The sequence below is a fragment of the Heptranchias perlo genome, chromosome 27, assembly GCF_035084215.1.
Source record: "Heptranchias perlo isolate sHepPer1 chromosome 27, sHepPer1.hap1, whole genome shotgun sequence".
NCBI lineage: Eukaryota > Metazoa > Chordata > Chondrichthyes > Hexanchiformes > Hexanchidae > Heptranchias > Heptranchias perlo.
In genome coordinates this window covers 3,861,104-3,888,274 of record NC_090351.1, presented here as the reverse complement: position 1 = coordinate 3,888,274, position 27,171 = coordinate 3,861,104, and the positions used below count along the sequence as shown (strand labels likewise).

General features: G+C 47.0%; 1 protein-coding gene across 1 annotated transcript in view; it reads left to right on the top strand.

Moving 5' to 3' along the window:
• LOC137344348 (uncharacterized) overlaps nt 1–27,171 on the top strand; it is a 187,140-nt gene that overhangs the window by 111,056 nt on the left and 48,913 nt on the right. The window contains exons 40-42 of the mRNA XM_068007225.1: nt 608–792; nt 5,953–6,157; nt 14,215–14,344. Of these exons, the coding sequence (XP_067863326.1) occupies nt 608–792; nt 5,953–6,157; nt 14,215–14,344 (520 nt within the window). The remainder of the gene's footprint in view (nt 1–607; nt 793–5,952; nt 6,158–14,214; nt 14,345–27,171) is intronic.

The following is a 27,171-nucleotide window of genomic DNA, read 5'->3' as shown; positions in this document are numbered from 1 at the left end:
CTGTCAACACCTCAATTTTAAAATTCACATCAGTTTGCTCAAATCCCTCCATGGCCTCGCCCCTCCCTATCTCTGTAACCTCCTCCAGCCCTACAACCTTCCGAGATCTCTGCGCTCCTCCAATTCTTGCCTCTTGCGCATCCCCCGATTTTAATCGCTCCACCATTGGCGGCCGTGCCTTCAGCTGCCTAGGCCCTAAGCTCTGGAATTCCCTCCCTAAACCTGTCTGCCTCTCTCTCTCCTCCTTTAAGTCCCTCCTTAAAACCTTCCTCTTTGAACAAGCTTTTGGTCACCTAATATCTGCTTCTTTGGTTTGCTTTCAATTTCTGTCCGATTACGTGAAGCCCACTGGGCCGTTTCACTACGTTAAAGGCGCTACTTCAAAAGAGTCTTAAAATTTCTCACACACACGCTATAAATGTTTCAGAGTGTTGCACATGGAGCAATCCACGCTAAACCTATTCTGGAATTTAAATCCTGCTTCTTAATCCCAAATTCTTCTTTGAATGAAGAAGGACTGATGGTAATAAAGGGGGGCCCAGTCACTCAGTCTCACTCTGCCTGTTCCCACAGTTTGGATTTTACCTGTTGATTCCCTCCCTCCCAGTTGGAGGCGGAGCTTGTTGCTCTGCGCAGTAAACAGGACGAGACCAGCACTGAGAACGAGAAGCTCAAACTGACCAATCGGGAGCAGGAGACGCGGCTGGAGCAGATCCAACAGGAGCTGCAGGAGGCCCAGGATCGGCTGGTGGTCCAACAGGAAGAAGCAGCTCAACGAGAGGAGAAAGATGGGTAAGTGACCCTGGACACACCCCACACACTGTGTACACAGGGAGAGTGTGAGTATACAGGCCCAGCCTCACACTGATACAGTACGTGATCCTGTACACACCCCACACACTGTGTACACAGGGAGAGTGTGAATATACAGGGCCCAGCCTCACACTGATACAGGAGCAAGGATATCTTACTGCAGTTATACAGGGCCTCGGTGAGACCACACCTGGAGTATTGTGTGCAGTTTTGTCTCCTTACCTAAGAAAGGATATACTTGCCATAGAGGGAGTGCAGCGAAGGTTCACCAGACTGATTCCTGGGATGGCAGGCCTGTCGTATGAGGAGAGATTGGGTCGACTCGGCCTGTATTTACTCGAGTTTAGAAAAATGAGAGGGGATCTCATTGAAACATATAAAATCCTGACAGGCCTGGACAGACTGGATGCAGGGAGGATGTTTCCCCTGGCTGGGGGGTCCAGAACAAGGGGTCACCATCTCAGGATACGGGGTAGGACATTTAGGACTGAGATGAGGAGAAATTTCTTCACTCAGAGGGTGGTGAACCTGTGGAATTCTCTACCACAGAAGGCTGTGGAGGCCAAGTCACTGAATATATTTAAGAAGGAGATAGATAGATTTCTAAACACAAAAGGCATCAAGGGGTATGGGGAGAGAGCGGGAACATGGTATTGAGATAGAGGATCAGCCATGGTCATATTGAATGGTGCAGCAGGTTCAAAGGGCCGAATGGCCTACTCCTGCTCCTATTTTGTATGTTTCTATGTTTCTATGACCCCCTTATCCTGAGACTATGTCCTCTAGTTCTCGACTCTCCAGCCAGGGGAAACAGCCTCTCAGTATCTACCCTGTCATCCCTCTCAGAATCTTACATGTTTCAATGAGATCACCTCTCATTCTTCTAAACTCCAGAGAGTATAGGCCCATTCTTTCCTCATAGGATAACACCCTCATCCCAGGAATTAATCTAGTGAACCTCCATTGCACTGCACACAGTTTATTTTTCCTTTGGGAGTTGTGATGAGATGTTTTACAAATCCCACTGTCTCCCCTAGCACAGGACTAACATTGGCCCAGGAGTATTTGACCTGCTCAGTCTGTCCCTGTCACCTATAATTCATTTCCAAAACACAGTCCACAGTTCCATGGCCACAGTCTGTTCACACTCATCCTCCACGGGACTAAACCTTTTCCAATCTCCAGTGTTCCTTGAGGATCATTCATTTTACCTGATGTCCTCTCGATCTGTGGCCAGATCAAGTACCTTTCTTACATCTACCTCACCTGGATGATGTCCCCTCTCCGTATTCTTCTCCCCAGTGAGTCTGACCAGTTTCAATCCAGTTCCAAGTGGGCCTGGTCCCACAGCACAGACCTGTCTCTGGTTTGATACTAATTGTCGAGCACTTGGTGCTAACACTAGAGCCCCCATTTTAACCAAACCCACCCAGTGGGAGCAGGGGATTGGGGGTTACGGTTGGACGACCAATTTACACCCCGCCCAATTTTTCCTTCCATTGAAGTCCACGGAGCGTAGAATCGGTCGGGGTGCAAAATGGCCCTCCGAACCCTATGTGCCCAGTTCCCCCCGGGCGGGTTAGGTTAAAATCGGGGCTTGGGTACCTGAAATGGGAAGAGTTCCATTCCCCCAGCACTGATATCCCTCGCCTTGATGATATTTAAAAGGGAGTCTCTCCCCTTTTCTTAGAACCAGCCCTCAGTCCCAGGACTCCTCTTGCCCCTCTCCTTTAAAGCCTCTACACTTTTATCATGTCTTTTTTTCATGGTGGGATGCCCAGAATTGTACATGGTTGGGGTCATTCTGAACCCCCCGTTCAGGAAGCCACGATTGCAGGGGGTGGGGAGGGAGGGGGCCAGCCATGACCTTCCAACTCATGGGTCAGTGCAAAGGGTGAAATACCCTTAACAGGCCTCGAGTATTTGATTAACTTTCTTTACATCTTCACTTGTTTTTTTATTCATTCTCGGGATGTGGGCGTTGCTGGCGAGGCCAGTATTTATTGCCCATCCCTGATTGCCCCTTGAGAAGGTGGTGGTGAGCCGCTTTCTTGAACCGCTGCAGTCCGTGTGGTGAAGGTTCTCCCACAGTGCTGTTAGGAAGGGAGTTTCAGGATTCTGACCCAGCGACGATGAAGGAACGGCGATATATTTCCAAGTCGGGATGGTGTGTGACTTGGAGGGGAACGTGCAGGTGGTGCTGTTCCCATGTGCCTGCTGCTCTCGTCCTTCTAGAGTTTGGGAGGTGCTGTTGAAGAAGCCTTGGCGAGTTGCTGCAGTGCATCCCATGGATGGTACACACTGCAGCCACGGTGCGCCGGTGGTGAAGGGAGTGAATGTTTAGGGTGGTGGATGGGGTGCCAATCAAGCGGGCTGCTTTGTCCTGGATGGTGTCGAGCTTCTTGAGTGTTGTTGGAGCTGCACTCATCCAGGCAAGTGGAGAGTATTCCATCACACTCCTGACTTGTGCCTTGTAGGTGGTGGAAAGGCTTTGGGGAGTCAGGAGGTGAGTCACTCGCCGCAGAATACCCAGCCTCTGACCTGCTCTTGTAGCCACAGTATTTACATGGCTGGTCCAGTTAAGTTTCTGGTCAATGGTGACCGTTGATGGTGGGGGATTTGGCGATAGTAACGCAGATGAATGTCAAGGGGAGGTGGTTAGACTCTCTCTTGTTGGAGATGGTCATTGCCTGGCACTTGTCTGGCATGAATGTTACTTGCCACTTATCAGCCCAAGCCTGAATGTTGTCCAGGTCTTGTTGCATGCGGGCACGGACTGCTTCATTACCTGAGGGGTTGTGAATGGAACTGAACACTGTGCAATCATCAGCGAACATCCCCATTTCTGACCTTACGATGGAGGGAAGGTCATTGATGAAGCAGCTGAAGATGGTTGGGCCTAGGACACTGCCCTGAGGAACTCCTGCAGCAATGTCCTGGGGCTGAGACGATTGGCCTCCAACAACCACTACCCTCTTCCTTTGTGCTAGGTATGACTCCAGCCACTGGAGAGTTTTCCCCCTGATTCCCATTGACTTCAATTTTACTAGGGCTCCTTGGTGCCACACTCGGTCAAATGCTGCCTTGATGTCAAGGGCAGTCACTCCCACCTCACCTCTGGAATTCAGCTCTTTTGTCCATGTTTGGGCCAAGGCTGTAATGAGGTCTGAAGCTGAGTGGTCCTGGCGGAACCCAAACTGAGCATCGGTGAGCAGGTTATTGGTGAGTAAGTGCCGCTTGATAGCACTGTCGACGACACCTTCCATCACTTTGCTGATGATTGAGAGTAGACTGATGGGGCGGTAATTGGCCGGATTGGATTTGTCCTGCTTTTTGTGGACAGGACATACCTGGGCAATTTTCCACATTGTCGGGTAGATGCCAGTGTTGTAGCTGTACTGGAACAGCTTGGCTAGAGGCGCAGCTAGTTCTGGAGCACAAGTCTTCAGCACTACAGCTGGGATGTTGTCGAGGCCCATAGCCTTTGCTGTATCCAGTGCACTCAGCCGTTTCTTGATATCACATGGAGTGAATCAAATTGGCTGAAGACTGGCTTCCGTGATGGTGGGGATATCGGGAGGAGGCCGAGATGGATCATCCACTCGGCACTTCTGGCTGAAAATGGTTGCAAACGCTTCAGCCTTGTCTTTTGCACTCACGTGTTGGACTCCGCCATCATTGAGGATGGGGATGTTTACAGAGCCTCCTCCTCTCGTTAGTTGTTTAATTGTCCACCACGATTCACGACTGTATGTGGCAGGACTGCAGAGCTTTGATCTGATCCGTTGGTTGTGGAATCGTCTGAGTTGTCGTATCACCAGGTTGGCATCTCATTTTTAGGTAGGCCTGCTGCTGCTCCTGGCATGCTCTTCTAAACTCCTCATTGAACCAGGGTTGATCCCCTAGCTTGTTGGTAATGGTAGAGTGAGGAATATGCCGGGCCATTTGATTATAGATTGTGCTGGAATACAATTCTGCTGCTGCTGATGGCCCACAGCGCCTCATGGATGCCCAGTTTTGAGCTGCTGGATCTGTTCTGAATCTATCCCATTTCGCACGGTGGTAGTGCCACACAACACGTTGGATGGTGTCCTCAGTGTAAAGGCGGGACTTCATCTCCACAAGGACTGTGTGGTGGTCACTCCTACCAATACTGTCATGGACAGATGCATTTGCGACAGGTAGATTGTTGAGGACGAGGTCAAGCAGGTTTTTCCCCTCGTGTTGGTTCACTCACCACCTGCCGCAGGCCCAGTCTGGCAGCTATGACCTTCAGGACTCGGCCAGCTCGGTCAGTAGTGGTGCTACCGAGCCACTCTTGGTGATGATATTGAAGTCCCCCACCCAGAGTACATTCTGTGCCCTTGCTACCCTCAGTGCTTCCTCCAAGTGGTGCTCAACATGGAGGAGGACTGATTCATCAGCTGAGGGAGGACGGTAGGTGGTAATCAGCAGGAGGTTTCCTTGCCCATGTTTGACCTGATGCCATGAGATTTCATGGGGTCCAGAGTCAATGTTGAGGACCCCCAGGGCCACTCCCTCCTGACTGTATATCACTGTACCGCCACCTCTGGTGGGTCTGCCCTGCCGGTGGGACAGGACATACCCAGGGATGGTGATGGAAGAGTCTGGGACGTTGGCTGAAAGGTATGATTCTGTGAGTATGGCTATGTCAGTGCTGTTGCTTGACTAGTCTGTGGGACAGCTCTCCCAATTTTGGCACAAGTCGCCAGATGTTAGTGAGGAGGACCTTGCAGGGTCGACTGGGCTTGGTGGGCTTTTGTTGTGCCTGAATTCGATGCCTAGGCCACAGCCGAGTGGTCCGTCCGGTTTTATTCTTATTCTTTTTTGTTGCGGTTTGATTCAACTGAGGGACTTGCAAGGCCACTTCACAAGGCAGTTAAGAGTTAACTACTTTGGTGTGGGACTGGAGTCACGTATTGGCCAGACCGGGTGAGGACGGCAGGTTTCCTTCCCTAAAGGATACTAGTGAACCAGTTGGGTATTTGTGATAATTCAACAGCTTTATGGTCACTTTTACTGGTCCCAGATTTTTATTCCCGATTTACTTAGTTATTTTGTTTTTTGCTTTTGAACCCAAAGTAATCCCGTTCTCCCTCTGTAATTCCTGCTCCCCAGACTTCGGAGAGTTCACTCGATCCGACGCCGTGCGCCTCGCGACACATCGGGAAAACCGGAGACCCTGGGAGAGGATCCTGGGCTCCCTCACCTGAGGGTCGAAGGTCAGGAAGTGACCGTGGGGACTGGCGGTGATGGAGATGGAGGCTGTGAGGAAACGACAGCAGCTTCAGCAAGAGACGGAGCAGCGGAGAGAATCAAAGAGGTAGGTGGGCCTGGGGACCAGGCTTCTCCACTGTTAGACCAGCAGGAAGGCCTCATTCCTGCAGCAACTGGTTCTCTAGAGAGGGGCACAGCTCTGAGGGGCAGGACATCCAGCTGAGGACTCGAGGTTCAGCTTTCCGAGTCTGTAGTCGAGGTGTGGTAGCTTGAGCTCTGAGTTAGTTAACATGGACAGAGAGGGCAAGGCAAAGGATTTCTTTTGAGATAATGGCTCGTGTGGAGGATGAACGTTCCCTCAGCCCCTGGCCTGCTGTGCGAGATGGACCGTAGAATGGGTAGAGAGAGCTGACTTAGGTTTGCCAGTAATCCTGGTTTCATCACATGATCTCCGACCTTCAACTGCCCCCTCCCCCACGCTCCCGCCTTTGGTCAATCAACACGCCCATCCTCACAGCTCCCCACCTTCCCACACCAATTTGAAAGCCGATTGGATGATTCTTGATTGTCAGTCAGAACAGCCTTTTTTCCCACGTTCGATATTTTTATAACTAATAAACAAAAGCGTTCAAAGAAAATCAAGAAAACACACAGTTTTCTTCTTTCCCCTTTGATTTTCCTCCCGAGTTGCTCGCAGCAGTGTCCTGGAGGTTAATCTTCAATTTGCGGACACTCCAGGACAATCCTCGAGGGCTGGAAAGTCTAAGCTGACTCGAGTTGTAGAACTAATTCTCATGCTGTTTCTTCCCTCCCTTCCTGAAGCTACAGACTGTCACCATGGCTGGTTCCCCAGGATCTCATCCACACGCTCATAAGCCAAGAGAGAAATTCTACTCGGCTATTGTACCATGAGGGGCATCACTAATGAATGCTGTCCTGTTCTCACCAAACCCCCTACACTTTGTAGCTGGGGATTGGCATCAGGAGGAGGAATCCTGGCTAATTTCCCCCCTCCCTATCCCAGAGGCACTGTGCCAATTGGAACATCCTTTCCACTGATGCAGCTGAGAGATAATTATTGACCTGATAATTATTGGCATGGGATTAAATTTAACATGTGTTACATAGTGCCGTGCATTAAACATACTGGGTGCTAAATTGGGCCGTCTAGCGCTCGTTGTTTTGGCGCTACGCAGCCTCCCGGATTTCCAAGATGGTGTCTTGGATGCGCACGCATGCTCCTCGCGTGACGTGAGCTGGACGCCATCTTGGTAAAGGGTTTAGCGCAGGCACAAATAACGAACACCGTTATCATGTAAAGTAGGGAGAAAATGCGTCCGATCATTGTGCAATGCTGATTTAAAGTGATAAGTCCCAAAATGGTGTCTAACACTCAACTCAATGCACAGTCTTAACCCCGACCATCTGAACGTGCCTTAGAGTGCCTGGAGGACCCCCCACCAGCAGGATTTACAGGTTGGTGGCTGGATTATTGCTTCTGGCCGCCGAGACATTTGTAACTGTTTTTGGAGGTCTCCTAGACTTCAATACTAGGATGTGGGGACATGGCCTAAGATTTAGAGCCAGGACGTGCAGGAGTGAAGTTAGAAAATGCTTCTACACGCAAAGGGTGGGAGATGTTTGGAACGTTCTTCTGCAAACGGCAGTTGATTCGAGCTCACTTGTGAATGTTAACTCTGAGATTGATAGATTTCTGTGAACCAAGGGTATTAAGGGACATGGGGCTAAGACGGGTATATGGAGTTAGGTCACAGGTCCTCCCTGATCTCATTGAATGGTGGAACAGGCTCGAGGGGCTAAATGGCCACTGCCACTTGCTGCCTCCTGATAGGCGCCACCTACTCCTGCAAAAAAGCGGGACGTGTATCTGGGTGATGTGACTGTCATGGTTGAATAGCTGCCAGTATGTGTGGCCTGTGAGTTGTGGGTGGGCGGCTTGAAACAGTGGTAATGTGTAAAGGTGAGAGGGAGCATCTGATTGGAAGAGTTTGTTGGTATGTGGGTGATGGGGGTGTAGTGCATGGTGCAGTTGGTCGGAGACACCACTTGACAGTTGACCTCACTCACTTTGACCACTCATGTCAAAGCATTGAACTTCTTCCTGCACTGCATCCATGTTCATGATGCTGTGCACCTGGCATTGACTTCATCCCCCGCTGCCTCCCACTGTCTTTTGGATATATGTCTGGAGGGCCTCTTGCCCCCATTGTGGAATTAGGATGTCCCTCCTTCTGCCCACCTCTTGCACCAAGGTCTCTAGTGCATCAGCAGGGAACCTTGGTGCATGCGCTCTCAGGTCGGCAGATTGGTGAGGTCTGGTGGGCAGATTGGATAGCACACTGTTTAAGGGTAGAACAGTGCCTAGTGTAGTGGATTAGCGCACTGTCCAGGATTAGCGCACTGTCCAGGATGAGCACACTGTCCAGGATTAGCGCACTGTCCAGGATTAGCACACTGTCCAGCGTTAGCGCACTGTCCAGCGTTAGCACACTGTCCAGGATTAGCGCACTGTCCAGGATTAGCGCACTGTCCAGGATTAGCGCACTGTCCAGGATTAGCACACTGTCCAGCGTTAGCGCACTGTCCAGCGTTAGCACACTGTCCAGGATTAGCGCACTGTCCAGGATTAGCGCACTGTCCAGCGTTAGCACACTGTCCAGGATTAGCACACTGTCCAGCGTTAGCGCACTGTCCAGGATTAGCACACTGTCCAGGATTAGCGCACTGTCCAGGATTAGCGCACTGTCCAGCGTTAGCACACTGTCCAGGATTAGCACACTGTCCAGCGTTAGCGCACTGTCCAGGATTAGCACATTGTCCAGGATTAGCACACTGTCCAGCGTTAGCACACTGTCCAGGATTAGCACATTGTCCAGGATTAGCACACTGTCCAGGATTAGCACACTGTCCAGGATTAGCACACTGTCCAGCGTTAGCACACTGTCCAGGATTAGCACACTGTCCAGCGTTAGCAAACTGTCCAGGATTAGCGCACTGTCCAGGATTAGCACACTGTCCAGCGTTAGCACACTGTCCAGGATTAGCGCACTGTCCAGGATTAGCGCACTGTCCAGGATTAGCACACTGTCCAGCGTTAGCACACTGTCCAGGATTAGCACACTGTCCAGCATTAGCACACTGTCCAGGATTAGCGCACTGTCCAGGATTAGCGCACTGTCCAGCGTTAGCACACTGTCCAGGATTAGCGCACTGTCCAGGATTAGCACACTGTCCAGCGTTAGCACACTGTCCAGGATTAGCACACTGTCCAGCATTAGCACACTGTCCAGGATTAGCACACTGTCCAGCGTTAGCACACTGTCCAGGATTAGCGCACTGTCCAGGATTAGCACACTGTCCAGCGTTAGCACACTGTCCAGGATTAGCACACTGTCCAGCATTAGCACACTGTCCAGGATTAGCACACTGTCCAGGATTAGCGCACTGTCCAGGATTAGCGCACTGTCCAGGATTAGCGCACTGTCCAGCATTAGCACACTGTCCAGGATTAGCACACTGTCCAGGATTAGCACACTGTCCAGCGTTAGCACACTGTCCAGGATTAGCACACTGTCCAGGATTAGCACACTGTCCAGGATTAGCACACTGTCCAGCGTTAGCACACTGTCCAGGATTAGCACACTGTCCAGCGTTAGCACACTGTCCAGCGTTAGCACACTGTCCAACTTTAGCACACTGTCCAGGATTAGCACACTGTCCAGGATTAGCACACTGTCCAGCGTTAGCGCACTGTCCAGGATTAGCGCACTGTCCAGGATTAGCACACTGTCCAGGATTAGCACACTGTCCAGCGTTAGCACACTGTCCAGGATTAGCGCACTGTCCAGGATTAGCACACTGTCCAGCGTTAGCACACTGTCCAGGATTAGCACACTGTCCAGCATTAGCGCACTGTCCAGGATTAGCACACTGTCCAGGATTAGTGCACTGTCCAGGATTAGCACACTGTCCAGGATTAGCGCACTGTCCAGGATTAGCGCACTGTCCAGGATTAGCGCACTGTCCAGGATTAGCACACTGTCCAGGATTATCGCACTGTCCAGGATTAGCACACTGTCCAGCGTTAGCACACTGTCCAGGATTAGCACACTGTCCAGGATTAGCGCACTGTCCAGGATTAGCACACTGTCCAGGATTAGCGCACTGTCCAGGATTAGCACACTGTCCAGCGTTAGCACACTGTCCAGGATTAGCACACTGTCCAGGATTAGCACACTGTCCAGCATTTGCACACTGTCCAGGATTAGCACACTGTCCAGGATTAGCACACTGTCCAGGATTAGCACACTGTCCAGGGTTAGCACACTGTCCAGGATTAGCACACTGTCCAGGGTTAGCACACTGTCCAGGATTAGCACACTGTCCAGGATTAGCACACTGTCCAGGATTAGCGCACTGTCCAGGGTTAGCACACTGTCCAGGATTAGCACACTGTCCAGGGTTAGCACACTGTCCAGGATTAGCACACTGTCCAGGATTAGCGCACTGTCCAGCGTTAGCACACTGTCCAGCATTAGCACACTGTCCAGCATTAGCACACTGTCCAGGATTAGCACACTGTCCAGCATTAGCACACTGTCCAGGATTAGCGCACTGTCCAGGATTAGCGCACTGTCCAGGATTAGCACACTGTCCAGGATTAGCACACTGTCCAGCGTTAGCACACTGTCCAGGATTAGCACACTGTCCAGGATTAGCACACTGTCCAGCGTTAGCACACTGTCCAGTATTAGCACACTGTCCAGCGTTAGCACACTGTCCAGTATTAGCACACTGTCCAGCGTTAGCACACTGTCCAGGATTAGCACACTGTCCAGGATTAGCACACTGTCCAGCGTTAGCACACTGTCCAGCGTTAGCACACTGTCCAACTTTAGCACACTGTCCAGGATTAGCACACTGTCCAGGATTAGCACACTGTCCAACTTTAGCACACTGTCCAGGATTAGCACACTGTCCAGGATTAGCACACTGTCCAGGATTAGCGCACTGTCCAGGATTAGCACACTGTCCAGCGTTAGCACACTGTCCAGGATTAGCACACTGTCCAGGATTAGCACACTGTCCAGGATTAGCACACTGTCCAGTACAATGGGTTAGCACAATGTCTAGAGTTAGCATATTGTCTGGGGTTGCCTAGAATTACATAGAATTTACAGCGTGGATATAGGCCATTCGGCCCTACTGATCTATGCTGGCGTTTATGCTCCTCACGAGTCTCCTCCTTCCCTACTTCATCCCACCCTATCAGTATATCCTTCTATTCCTTTCTCCCTCATGTGTTTATCTAGCTTCCCCTTAAATGCATCCATGTTGTTCACCTTAACTATTCCTTGTGGTGGCAAGTTCCCCATTCTAACCTCTCTCTGGTCAAAGAGGTTTCTCCTGAATTGCCTATTGGATTTATTAATGACTATCTTATATTTATAGCTCCTAGTTTTGGACTCCCCCCACAAGTGGAAACATCTTCTCTATGTCGACCCTATTCTGTTTTCTAGAGAAAAGAGCCCCTGCCTGTTCAATCTTTCCTGATAGGGATAACCTCTCAGTTCTGGTAGGATTTACAAAAATGATACAAGTACAAAATGTGCACAGGTATGTAACGTCCAATGACAGCCCATTGACACCAATGATACACATATATCTATATTTATAAATGCCAAAGAATATGGACTTTATAAAATTCAAGTTCCAAAACTGATCAAAAAAATGACTTCTTTCAGGTATTAATCTGAAGCACCTGTGGTTTAAAGGGCCCTGATACAAAGCAGCAGGATCTTAATTTAAGATTAAGAGTTAATTTAAGATTGAAATCCTCTTAAACCACCTGTGTGAGATTGGGCTGGATTCTCCTCCACAATATTGCCTGAAATCGGTCAGGATTGCAGCTGAGAATGAAAACAAATTTGTACCAACCCATGCAAGGGTGCTATCTCCAGACAGTGTGCCAACCAGAGACCAGAGTTAACACACTCCAGTTTTAGCACACTGTGTCTGGTTAGGGCACTGTCTTGTTTTAGGGCACTGTCTTGTTTTGGAGCAATGTCTTGTTTTAGGGCACTGTCTTGTTTTGGAGCAATGTCTTGTTTTAGGGCGCTGTCTTGTTTTAGGGCGCTGTCTTGTTTTAGGGCACTGTCTTGTTTTAGGGCGCTGTCTTGTTTTAGGGCGCTGTCTTGTTTTAGGGCGCTGTCTTGTTTTAGGGCGCTGTCTTGTTTTAGGGCGCTGTCTTGTTTTAGGGCACTGTCTAGTTTTAGGGCGCTGTCTTGTTTTAGGGCACTGTCTGGTTTTAGGGCACTGTCTGGTTTTAGGGCAATGTCTTGTTTTAGGGCACTGTCTTGTTTTGGAGCAATGTCTTGTTTTAGGGCGCTGTCTTGTTTTAGGGCACTGTCTTGTTTTAGGGCGCTGTCTTGTTTTAGGGCGCTGTCTTGTTTTAGGGCGCTGTCTTGTTTTAGGGCGCTGTCTTGTTTTAGGGCGCTGTCTTGTTTTAGGGCACTGTCTAGTTTTAGGGCGCTGTCTTGTTTTAGGGCACTGTCTGGTTTTAGGGCACTGTCTGGTTTTAGGGCAATGTCTTGTTTTAGGGCACTGTCTTGTTTTGGAGCAATGTCTTGTTTTAGGGCGCTGTCTTGTTTTAGGGCGCTGTCTTGTTTTAGGGCGCTGTCTTGTTTTGGAGCAATGTCTTGTTTTAGGGCGCTGTCTTGTTTTAGGGCGCTGTCTTGTTTTAGGGCGCTGTCTTGTTTTAGGGCGCTGTCTTGTTTTAGGGCGCTGTCTTGTTTTAGGGCACTGTCTTGTTTTCGGGCACTGTCTAGTTTTAGGGCACTGTCTTGTTTTAGGGCAATGTCTAGTTTTAGGGCGATGTCTTGTTTTAGGGCAATGTCTAGTTTTCGGGCACTGTCTAGTTTTCGGGCACTGTCTAGTTTTAGGGTGCTCTCTTGTTTTCGGGCGATATCTTTTTTGAGCACTCTCTTCACTGCAGTCGTTTATTGCACTGTCCATTAATCTTTTGGATGTGGCTTTGAATCAGACTCAGAACGATGGACTTTAACTCTTTTATATGAAGTGATATGATGTGAGTTTGAGCAGTGTGAAACGATACATTTTCGGTCGGAAGAACGAGGTGAGGCAGTATGAACTGAAGGGTACAATTCTAAAAGGGGTTCAGGAACAGAATGATCTGAGGTGTTCCTTGGATCATAGAAGGTCGAGAGGAGACTCGGTAGATGTATTTAAAGTCATGAATGGTCTGGATGGAGAGAAACTGTTCCCATTGGCCAAAGGGTCAGGCAGTAGTTCAGTGGACTTGTTTTGACCCTAATTTGACACTAAGTTGGCAGTTCTTGAGCGGGAAGGCCTTGTGGGAGGGCTGTGTGAGATATATCTGGTGTAAAATGAACAGCCTCAGACCACCGTTAGAATGACGGATTTTGAAATGTCATACAGGAACTGTAAACGGTTTGACCTCGATGAGCCGTGGCTCAGTGGGTAACACTCTCATCTCTGAGTCAGAAGGTCGTGGGTTCAAACCCCACTCCAGGGACTTGAACACAAAATCTAGGCTGACACTCCAGTGCAGTACTGAGGGAGTGCAGCATTGTCGGAGGTGCCCTCTTTCAAATGAGTTGTTAAACTAAGGCCCTCTTAATTGGATGTAAAAGATCCCATGGCACTATTCAAAGATGAGCAGGGGAGTTCTCCCCAGTTTCCTGGCCAATATTTATCCCTCAACCAACATCACTGAAACAGATTATCTGGCCATTATCAAATTGCTGTTTGTGGGATCTTGCTGTGCGCAAATTGGCTGCTGTGTTTCCTACATTACGACAGTAACTGCACTTCAAAAATTACTTCATTGGCTGTAAATTGCTTTGGGACGTCCTGAGGTTGTGAAAGGCACTATGGGAATGCAAGTCTTTCTTTTATGACTGGATCACCAAGAGTCTGTGGAGAACTCGAACTCAGTTCCTTGAAGCGTTGACTCCGTGTGATCCCTCAGTAACCCTGACATCACAGTTTGTAGAGCGATGGGATGCTGTAGCCAATTACAATGGTGGGCGGTGCGTTAAAGGTCACGCAGTGCATTGAATGCGTTCCCACATTCACCAGTTCTCTCTCCTCCTTCCACAGGTGGAAAGGACCAAGGACCCCGACCATCTCTACAACGTCATGTTCGTTGGGAAAGCCAACGCTGGAAAAACGTCCTTTATCCAGTGTTTCTGTCATGGTCATTTCCAGCACGGGCTAACTGCCACAGTAGGTATGACAGTAGTGCGTCATTTAAAGCAGCGCAAAACTATTTAAAGGGGAATGCGTTTGTTCTACAGCCACAGTCCAAGTGTTTGTAGGGGCGATACTCCGTCAGCCTGGCCGGGTGTGGGTGATTTAATCAGGTTTAAACTGTCCGATGAACCATTTCACCAAAACTGTAGAAATGCATAGAATTACAACACGGAAACAGGCCATTCGGCCCACCTAGTCCATGTAGGTGTTTACCCTCCACATGAGCAAGTAGTCCCAATCACATTTACCCCCCCCCCCCCCGTTCCCATATCCCTTCAACCCCCTTTCCTTCATCCCCCTCTCCAATCTAATCTGAATGTTGTTACAGTTTCTGCCTCGACCACTAACCCTGGGAGTGAATTCCGCAGCCTCACAACTCTCTGTGTGAAGAGGTTTCTCGCTCTCTGTGCTAAATCTCTTACATTTAATCTTATATCTCTGGCCCCTCATTCCAGACCCCTCAACTCCTGGAAACAACCTGCATCTATCTACCCTGTCCCTCCTTTCAGAATTTTAAAGACTACTTTTATATCGGCCCATATGCTCCTCGCTCTTGACATAAAAAGACCCCAGTTTTCAAGCCTATCTTTGTGTTTGTAGTTCCCCAAACCAGGCAGTATCCTCGTGAATCTACATGCTATCCTTTCTAAAACCTCCAAATCCTTCCTACAGTATGGAGTCCAATATTGCACACACTACACCACCCTAACTGAGGCCTTATTAAAGGTGTTATGTAGGCTCATCATCACCTCTTGGCTTTTATATTCCAGGGTGATTCTGGCAGCATGAGCAGAGAGCAATGCTCATGGAATAAACAACAATTTCAAAAAGATGCATCGATCCCCACTGGGAGAGAAAAATCACCCCCTTATATTTCCCATCAAACACTCCCAGTCAGGTATAGACCTGGGTTAGATACAGAGCAAAGCTCCCTCTACACTGTCCCATCAAACACTCCCAGGGCAGGTACAGCACGGGTTAGATACAGAGTAAAGCTCCCTCTACACTGTCCCACCAAACACTCCCAGGGCAGGTACAGCACGGGTTAGATACAGAGTAAAGCTCCCTCTACACTGTCCCACCAAACACTCCCAGGGCAGGTACAGCACGGGTTAGATACAGAGTAAAGCTCCCTCTACACTGTCCCATCAAACACTCCCAGGGCAGTTACAGCATGGGTTAGATACAGAGTAAAGCTCCCTATACACTGTCCCATCAAACACTCCCAGGGCAGGTACAGCACGGGTTAGATACAGAGTAAAGCTCCCTCTACACTGTCCCATCAAACACTGCCAGGGCAGGTACAGCACAGGTTAGATACAGAGTAAAGCTCCCTCTACACTGTCCCATCAAACACTCCCAGGGCAGGTACAGCACGGGTTAGATACAGAGTAAAGCTCCCTCTGCACTGTCCCATCAAACACTCCCAGGGCAGGTACAGCACGGGTTAGATACAGAGTAAAGCTCCCTCTACACTGTCCCATCAAACACTCCCATGGCAGGTACAGCACGAGTTAGATACAGAGTAAAGCTCCCTCTACACTGTCCCATCAAACACTGTCAGGGCAGGTACAGCACAGGTTAGATACAGAGTAAAGCTCCCTCTACACTGTCCCATCAAACACTCCCAGGGCAGGTACAGCACGGGTTAGATACAGAGTAAAGCTTCCTCTACACTGTCCTATCAAACACTCCCAGGGCAGGTACAGCACAGGTTAGATATGGAGTGAATCTCCCTCTACACTGTCCCATCAAACACTCCCAGGGCAGGTACAGCACGGGTTAGATACAGAGTAAAGCTCCCTCTACACTGTCCCATCAAACACTCCCAGGGCAGTTACAGCATGGGTTAGATACAGAGTAAAGCTCCCTATACACTGTCCCATCAAACACTCCCAGGGCAGGTACAGCACGGGTTAGATACAGAGTAAAGCTCCCTCTACACTGTCCCATCAAACACTGCCAGGGCAGGTACAGCACAGGTTAGATACAGAGTAAAGCTCCCTCTACACTGTCCCATCAAACACTCCCAGGGCAGGTACAGCACGGGTTAGATACAGAGTAAAGCTCCCTCTGCACTGTCCCATCAAACACTCCCAGGGCAGGTACAGCACGGGTTAGATACAGAGTAAAGCTCCCTCTACACTGTCCCATCAAACACTCCCAGGGCAGGTACAGCACGGGTTAGATACAGAGTAAAGCTTCCTCTACACTGTCCTATCAAACACTCCCATGGCAGGTACAGCACGAGTTAGATACAGAGTAAAGCTCCCTCTACACTGTCCCATCAAACACTCCCAGGGCAGGTACAGCACAGGTTAGATACAGAGTAAAGCTCCCTCTACACTGTCCCATCAAACACTCCCAGGGCAGGTACAGCACGGGTTAGATACAGAGTAAAGCTTCCTCTACACTGTCCTATCAAACACTCCCAGGGCAGGTACAGCACAGGTTAGATACAGAGTAAAGCTCCCTCTACACTGTCCCATCAAACACTCCCAGGGCAGGTACAGCACGGGTTAGATACAGAGTAAAGCTCCCTCTACACTGTCCCATCAAACACTGTCAGGGCAGGTACAGCACAGGTTAGATACAGAGTAAAGCTCCCTCTACACTGTCCCATCAAACACTCCCAGGGCAGGTACAGCACGGGTTAGATACAGAGTAAAGCTCCCTCTACACTGTCCCATCAAACACTGTCAGGGCAGGTACAGCACAGGTTAGATACAGAGTAAAGCTCCCTCTACACTGTCCCATCAAACACTCCCAGGGCAGGTACAGCACGGGTTAGATACAGAGTAAAGCTCCCTCTACACTGTCCCATCAAACACTCCCAGGGCAGGTACAGCACGGGTTAGATACAGAGTAAAGCTCCCTCTACACTGTCCTATCAAACACTCCCAGGGCAGGTACAGCACGGGTTAGATACAGAGTAAAGCTCCCTCTACACTGTCCCATCAAACACTCCCAGGGCAGGTACAGCACGGGTTAGATACAGAGTAAAGCTCCCTCTACACTGTCCTATCAAACACTCCCAGGGCAGGTACAGCACGGGTTAGATACAGAGTAAAGCTCCCTCTACACTGTCCCATCAAACACTCCCAGGGCAGGTACAGCACGGGTTAGATACAGAGTAAAGCTCCCTCTACACTGTCCTATCAAACACTCCCAGGGCAGGTACAGCACAGGTTAGATACAGAGTAAAGCTCCCTCTACGCTGTCCTATAAACACTGTCAGGGCAGGTACAGCACAGGTTAGATACAGAGTAAAGCTCCCTCTACGCTGTCCCATTAAACACTCCCAGGGCAGGTACAGCACGGGTTAGATACAGAGTAAAGCTCCCTCTACGCTGTCCCATTAAACACTGTCAGGGCAGGTACAGCACAGGTTAGATACAGAGTAAAGCTCCCTCTACACTGTCCCATCAAACACTCCCAGGGCAGGTACAGCACAGGTTAGATACAGAGTAAAGCTCCCTCTACACTGTCCCATCAAACACTCCCAGGGCAGGTACAGCACGGGTTAGATACAGAGTAAAGCTCCCTCTACACTGTCCCATCAAACACTCCCAGGGCAGGTACAGCACAGGTTAGATATGGAGTGAGTCATATATTAAAACACGGAGTGAATCATACAGGGACAGGAGGAGCTGTACCATTGGCACAGGCTCCACCTGAACCGGAATGGGACCAGTGTCCTTGCGGAAAGGATAAATAGGTCTGTCACTGGGACTTTAAAGTAGTAAGATGGGGGGAGGGATCTGGGGAAGACAACAGAAGTCTGAAGAAAAAAGAAATAGGAAATAGAGTAAAGATCAGACCAAGTTAAGGAATAAGAGTAACATAAATAGTCAGGGAACAAATACAGTTCTCGAACATAAGTACAAAATGACTGTTAAAAACAAAGGGAGGGAAACAATTACTAAAAACAACTTAAATTTCCTGTAAAGCAACGTGCACAGCATCCGAAACAAAAAGGGGGATCTGGAGGCAATAATTCATAGCGATGAGCCAGATGTGGTCGGGATAACTGAAACATGGCTACATAAGGATCAGGATTGGCAGTTAAATATTGCAGGATATCATGTATTTAGAAAGGACAGGGAAGGAAGAAGGGGGTGGTGTAGCTGTACTAATTAGAGACAACGTAATGGCAATAGAAAAAAGGGACATAAGTAAGATTAAGATAGAAACAGAATCCATATTGATTGAGACAAAGGATGAGAAGGGAAAGATCACGCTAATAAGTATATTCTACAGACCACCTAATAGTGGAAGGGATGTGGAGGATGAAATATGTCGACAAATCTATAAAATTAGTAAAAAAACATTGAATAATAATCATGGGAGATTTCAACTACCCTCAAATAAACTGCAAGAAGAGGTAGGGAAAGGGGAAAGGAGAATGGAGTTTTTACATTGTGTACAGGGCTCCTTTCTTACCCCGTATGTGAGAAGCCCAACAAGAGAGGAATCACTGCTAGATTTAATAATGGGAAATGAACCACAATGGATAAGAGAAGTAAGCGTAGAGGAACATCTAGGCAATAGCGATCATAATATAAAGTTTAAAATAATGATTGAGAAAGACATAAGTAATACAAAGACCAAAGTAATAGATTGGAAAAAAAGCTAATTTTGAGGGGATGAGAATGGAACTAAGGCAGGTAGACTGGAAAAAAATTGACAGGCAAAGAAATAGAACAGCAGTGGGTCATATTTAAAACGGTGATCAATAGAGTTCAGGAAAAATAATGTCCTCTAAAAAAGCAAGAACAAACTAGCCAATGAAACACATGGATGAATAAAGAGATAAGGGTAAAATTGGAACTAAAGAAAAAGGCATACTCTAAGCACATAAATAATAAAGGAGAGGATGGCAAAAGGGAATACAAAGAGGTTAGGGAAGAAGGAAAAAAACAATTAGGAAAGCAAAGAGGAACTATGAAATTAAACTGTCAAGGAATATAAAAAGAAATAGTAAAGTATTCTACTGACACATAAATAACAAAAGGAAAGTCAGAATAGGGACAGGGCCACTAAGGGATGCACAGGATAAACTCACAGGTAATGAAAGTAAAATGTCAGAAATATTGAATAGTTACTTTGCCTCCTTATTTACCTGGGAGACTAACAAGGTGGGCAGGACATTAGAAGAAGAGATCGAAAAAGATATTAAAACATTTAAGATAGAAAGGGGGAGATAATTGATAAACTAATAAAACTTAGGGAGGAAAAGACCCCTGGCCCGGATGGATTGCATCCGCGAATATTAATTGAAATTAGGAAGGAGATAACAGAGGCACTATTACATATATATAAAAAATGACTAGAACGGGGAATAGTGCCAGAGGACTGGCGGACAGCTAATGTTATTCCTATATTTAAAAAGGGAGATAGAACAAGTCCAGGGAACTGTTGACCAGTTAGTGGTAGGAAAGATAATGAATCTTTATTCAAAGATGTAATAGAAAAACATCTAGAGAACAAAAATATAATAAAGATAGTCAGCACGGATTTCAGAAGGGAAAGTCATGCTTGACCGACCTTGTTGAATTCTTTGAAGAAGTAACAGAAAGAGTAGACATGGGTAATATAGATGTAATATATTTTGGATTTCCAAAAGGCCTTCGATAAGGTACCGCATTGTAGACTCATGGCTAAGGTCAGAGCATGTGGAGTCAGGGGACAGGTAGCAGAATGGATAGCAAGTTAGCTACAAAACGGAAAAGAGAGAATAGAGGTTAAGGGTAGCTACTCAGACTGGCAAAAGGTGGGAAGTGGTGTTCCACAGGAATCGGTGCTGGGACCACTGATGTTCACAATTTCATAGAATCATAGAATTGATACACCATAGAAGGGAGGCCATTCGGTCCATCGAGCCCATGCCTGCTCTTTGTAAGATCAATCCAGCTAGTCCCATTGCCCCACTCTTTTCCTGTAGCCCTGCAAATTTTTTCCCTTCAAGTATTTACCCAATTCCTTTTTGAAAGCCACGATTGAATTTGCTTCCACCGCCTTTTCAGGCAGTGCATTCCAGATCATAACTACTCGCTGCGTAAAAAAGATTTTCCTCATGTCGCCTTTGGTACTTTTGCCAATCACCTTATATCTGTATCTTCTGGTTCTCGACCCTTCCACCAATGGGAACAGTTTCTCTTTACTTTATTTAAATCCTTCGTTATTTTGAATACCTCTATCAAATCTCCTCTCAACCATCTCTGCTCTAAGGAGAACAACCCCAGCTTCTCCAGTCTATCCACGTAACTGAAGTCCCTCATCCCTGGAACCATTCCAGTAAATCTTTTCTGCACCCTCTCTAAGGCCTTCACATCCTTCCTAAAGTGCGATGCCCAGAACTGGACACAATACTCCAGTTGTGGCCGAACCAGTGTTTTATAAAGGATCATCATAACTTCCTTACTTTTGTACTCTATGCCTCTATTTATAAAGCCCAGGATCCCATGAGCTTTTTTAATCACTTTCTCAACCGGCCCTGTCACCTTCAAAGATTTGTGCACATATACCCCCAGATCTCTCTGTTCCTGTACCCCTTTTAGAATTGTGCCCTCTAGTTTATATTGCCTCTCCTCATTCTTTCTGCCAAAATGTATCACTTCATATTGCTCTGTGCTAAATTTCATCTATTATTATTAAACTGACATCTGTCATACGCCCCCTTTTTCTGCTTCATCTTACTCTCCATCTCTTTCGCCACCCTGGGAGCTCTGGTTTTAGTTGCCCTACCTTTCCCCCTCGTGGGAATGTACCGAGACTGTACCCGAACCATCTCCTTTTTAAAGGCCACCCATTGTTCGATTAGTTTTGCCTGCCAATCTTTGATTCCAATTTACCCGGGCCAGATCCGTTCTCAACCCACTGAAATCAGCCCTCCTCCAATTAAATATTTTTACTCTAGATTGCTCCTTGTCCTTTTTCATTACTAATCTAAACCTTATGATACAATGATCATTGTTCCTTAAATGTTCCCCCACTGACACTTGCTCCACTTGGCCCACCTCATTCCCCAGAACCAGATCCAGCAATGCCTCGTTCCTCGTAGGGCCGGAAACATACTGATCAAGAAAGTTCTCCTGAACACATTTCAGAAATTCCTCCCCCTCTTTGCCCTTTACACTATTACTATCCCAGTCTCTATGAGGATAGTTGATGTCCCCCATTATCACTACTCTATAGTTCTTATACCTCTCTGTAATTTCCCTGCAGATTTGCTTTTTGTATCCTTCCCACTAGTTGGTGGCCTATAGAATATACCCAGTAGTGTAATGGCACCTCCTATTGCTTCTTAACTCTAACCAAATAGATTCTGTCCTTGACCCCTCCAGGACATCCTCTCTCTCTAGCACTGCAATATTCTCCTTAATCAATACTGCCAACCCCTCCCTCCATTTTTTCCTTCCCTATCTTTCCTGAACACCTTGTATCCAGGAATATTTAGTACCCAATCCTGCCCTTTTTTGAGCCAGGTCTCCGTTATCACCACAACATCATATTCCCGTGTGGCGATTTGCGCCTGCAGCTCACCAACCTTATTTACCACGCTTTGTGCGTTTACACACATGCTTCCAAACCTATCTTAAACCTTCTCGTATTCTCTCTTAGTCTGAGCCCACCTAATACTGTACCATTTCTTACTCTAGTGCTATCTGTCTCTCCCAATCCTTTGTGCACCTTGTTTCTCCTTTCTATTGCTACATCCTGGTGCCCATCCCCCTGCCAAATTAGTTTAAACCCTCCCCCACAGCACGAGTGAATCTCCCCATGAGGACATTGATCCCAGTCCTGTTGAGGTGCAACCCGTCCGTCTTGAGCAGGACCTTCCTGCCCTAGAACTGGTCCCAATGCCCCAAGAATGTGAAGTCCTCCCTCCTGCACCGTGTCTCGAGCCACTCATTAACCTGCCTTATCTTCCTATTTCTGTATTCACTAGCGCATGGCACTGGGAGTAATCCAGAGATTACGAGCTTTGAGGTCCTGCTTTTTAACTTCCTCCCTGGCTCCTGAAACTCTGACAGCAGGACCTCACCCCTTTTCTTTCCTATGTCATTACATCAATGATTTGGATTTGGATTTGGATTTGGAATTGGGAGTACAATCTCAAAATTTGCGGATGACACCAAATTGGGGGGTGTAGTTAATACAAAGGAAGAATGCGTCAAAATGCAAGAGGACATCAATAAACCTGCAGAATGGGCGTGAAATTGGCAAATGAATTTCAATATAGATAAGTGTGAGGTGTTGCATGTTGGTAGGAAAAATAAGGAGGCCTCATACTGCTTGGATATTAAGAGTCTAAATGGGATAGAGGAGCAAAGGAATGAATCATACACTGTTGTTGTTTTCGGACTGGAGGGAGGTGTACAGTGGTGTTCCCCAGGGGTCGGTGCTGGGACCACTGCTTTTCTTGATACATATTAGTGCCTTGGACTTGGGTATACAGGGCACAATTTCAAAATTTGCAGATGACACAAAACTCGGAAGGGTAGTAAACAGTGAGGAGGATAGTGATAGACTTCAAGAGGATATAGAACATAAGAACATAAGAACATAAGAAATTGGAGCAGGAGTAGGCCAATCGGCCCCTCGAGCCTGCTCCGCCATTCAATAAGATCATGGCTGATCTGATCCCAACCACAAATCTAAAGAACACAAGAAGTCGGAGCAGGACCCGGCCACATAGCCCCTGGGACCTCTCCGCCACCCACAGGGCATTGACCGATCCGAACTCAGCTTCATGTCCAATTTCCTGCCCGCTCCCCATAACCCCTAATTCCCTTTACTTCTAGGAAACTGTCTATTTCTGTTTTAAATTTATCTAATGATGTAGCTTCCACAGCTTCCTGGGGCAGCAAATTCCACAGACCTACCACCCTCTGAGTGAAGAAGTTTCTCCTCATCTCAGTTTTGAAAGAGCAGCCCCTTATTCTAAGATTATGCCCCCTAGTTCTAGTTTCACCCATCTTTGGGAACATCCTTACCGCATCCACCCGATCAAGACCCTTCACAATCTTATATGTTTCAATAAGATCGCCTCTCATTCTTCTGAACTCCAATGAGTAGAGTCCCAATCTACTCAACCTCTCCTCATATGTCCGCCCCCTCATCCCCGGGATTAACCGAGTGAACCTTCTTTGTACTGCCTCGAGAGCAAGTATGTCTTTTCTTAAGTATGGAGACCAAAACTGTATGCAGTATTCCAGGTGCGGTCTCACCAATACCTTATATAACTGCAGCAATACCTCCTTGTTTTTATATTCTATCCCCCTAGCAATAAAAGCCAACATTCCGTTGGCGTTCTTGATCACCTGCTGCACCTGCATACCTACTTTTTGATTTTCTTGCACTAGGACCCCCAGATCCCTTTGTACTGCAGTACTTTCCAGTCTCTCGCCATTAAGAAAATAACTTGCTCTCTGATTTTTCCTGCCAAAGTGCATAACCTCACATTTTCCAAACATAGAAAATAGGAGCAGGAGTAGGCTATTCGGCCCTTCGAGCCTGCTCCGCTATTCAATATGATCATGGCTGATCCTCTATCTCAATACCATATTCCCGCTCTCTCCCCATACCCCTTGATGCCTTTTGTGTTTAGAAATCTATCTATCTCCTTCTTAAATATATTCAGTGACTTGGCCTCCACAGCCTTCTGTGGTAGAGAATTCCACAGGTTCACCACCCTATGAGTGAAGGAATTTCTCCTCATCTCAGTCCTAAATGTCCTACCCCATATCCTGAGACTGTGACCCCTCGTTCTGGACCCCCAAGCCAGGGGAAACTTCCTCCCTGCATCCAGTCTGTCTAGCCCTGTCTGAATTTTATATGTTTCAATGAGATCCACTCTCATTCTTCTAAACTCAAGTGAATACAGGCCGAGTTGACCCAATCTCTCCTCATACGACAGTCCTGTCATCCCAGGAATCAGTCTGGTTGACATAGACAGGCTGGTGGAATGTGCAGATGAAATTTAACGCAGAGAAGTGCGAAATGATACATTTTAGCAGGAAGAACGAGGAGAGGCAATATAAACTAAATGGTACAATTCTAAACAGGGTGCAGGAACAGAGAGACCCGGAGGTATATGTGCATAAATCATTGAAGGTGGCAGGGCAGGTTGAGAAAGCGGTTAAAAAAGCATACGGGATCCTGGGCTTTATAAATAGAGGCATAGAGCACAAAAGCAAGGAAGTTATGATGAACCTTTATAAAACACTGGTTCGACCACAACTGGAATATTGTGTCTAATTCTGAGCACCGCACTTTAGGAAGGATGTGAAGGCCTTAGAGAGGGTGCAGAAAAGATTTACTAGAATGGTTCCAGGGATGAGGGACTTCAGTTACGTGGATAGACTGGAGAAGCTGGGATTGTTCTCCTTAGAACAGAGAAGGTTGAAAGGAGATTTGATAGAGGTATTCAAAATTCTGAAGGATCCAGACAGAGTAGATAGAGAGAAACTGTTCCCATTGGCAGAAGGGTCAAGAACCAGAGGACACAGATTTAAGGTGATTGGCAAAAGAACCAAAGGCGACATGAGGAAAAACTTTTTTACACAGTGAGTGGTTGGGATCTGGAACGCGCTGCCTGAAAGGGTGGTGGAGGCAGATTCAATTATGGCCTTCAAAAGGAAATTGGATAAGTATTTGAAGGGAAAAAATTTGCAGAGTTACGGGGAAAGGACGGGGGAGAGGGACTAGCTGGATTGCTCTCGCAGAGAGCTGGCACGGGCTCGACGGGCCGAATGGCCTCCTTTCGTTGTATAATAGGGAGTGAATCAGACACTCAATAGGGAGTAGATGACACTAACGGGGAGTGAATCAGACACTGTATATAATGGGGAGTGAATCAGACACTGTATATAATGGGGAGTGAATCAGACACTGTATATAATGGGGAGTGAATCAGACACTGTGTATAATGGGGAGTGAATCAGACACTGTATATAACGGGGAGTGAATCAGACACTATATAATGGGGAGTGAATCAGACACTGTATATAACGGGGAGTGAATCAGACACTGTATATAATGGGGAGTGAATCAGACACTGTATATAATGGGGAGTGAATCAGACACTGTATATAACGGGGAGTGAATCAGACACTGTATATAACGGGGAGTGAATCAGACACTGTATATAATGGGGAGTGAATCAGACACTGTATATAACGGGGAGTGAATCAGACACTGTATATAATGGGGAGTGAATCAGACACTGTATATAATGGGGAGTGAATCAGACACTGTATATAATGGGGAGTGAATCAGACACTGTATATAATGGGGAGTGAATCAGACACTGTATATAATGGGGAGTGAATCAGACACTGTATATAACGGGGAGTGAATCAGACACTGTATATAACGGGGAGTGAATCAGACACTGTATATAACGGGGAGTGAATCAGACACTGTATATAACGGGGAGTGAATCAGACACAGTATATAACGGGGAGTGAATCAGACACTGTATATAATGGGGAGTGAATCAGACACTGTATATAATGGGGAGTGAATCAGACACTGTATATAATGGGGAGTGAATCAGACACTGTATATAATGGGGAGTGAATCAGACACTGTATATAATGGGGAGTGAATCAGACACTGTATATAATGGGGAGTGAATCAGACACTGTATATAATGGGGAGTGAATCAGACACTGTATATAATGGGGAGTGAATCAGACACTGTATATAATGGGGAGTGAATCAGACACTGTATATAATGGGGAGTGAATCAGACACTGTATATAATGGGGAGTGAATCAGACACTGTATATAATGGGGAGTGAATCAGACACTGTATATAACGGGGAGTGAATCAGACACTGTATATAATGGGGAGTGAATCAGACACTGTATATAACGGGGAGTGAATCAGACACTGTATATAATGGAGAGTGAATCAGACACTGTATATAATGGGGAGTGAATCAGACACTGTATATAATGGGGAGTGAATCAGACACTGTATATAACGGGGAGTGAATCAGACACTGTATATAACGGGGAGTGAATCAGACACTGTATATAATGGGGAGTGAATCAGACACTGTATATAATGGGGAGTGAATCAGACACTGTATATAATGGGGAGTGAATCAGACACTGTATATAATGGGGAGTGAATCAGACACTGTATATAATGGGGAGTGAATCAGACACTGTATATAATGGGGAGTGAATCAGACACTGTATATAATGGGGAGTGAATCAGACACTGTATATAATGGGGAGTGAATCAGACACTGTATATAATGGAGAGTGAATCAGACACTGTATATAATGGAGAGTGAATCAGACACTGTATATAACGGGGAGTGAATCAGACACTGTATATAACGGGGAGTGAATCAGACACTGTATATAACGGGGAGTGAATCAGACACTGTATATAATGGAGAGTGAATCAGACACTGTATATAATGGGGAGTGAATCAGACACTGTATATAATGGGGAGTGAATCAGACACTGTATATAACGGGGAGTGAATCAGACACTGTATATAACGGGGAGTGAATCAGACACTGTATATAATGGGGAGTGAATCAGACACTGTATATAATGGGGAGTGAATCAGACACTGTATATAATGGGGAGTGAATCAGACACTGTATATAATGGGGAGTGAATCAGACACTGTATATAATGGGGAGTGAATCAGACACTGTATATAATGGGGAGTGAATCAGACACTGTATATAATGGAGAGTGAATCAGACACTGTATATAATGGGGAGTGAATCAGACACTGTATATAATGGGGAGTGAATCAGACACTGTAT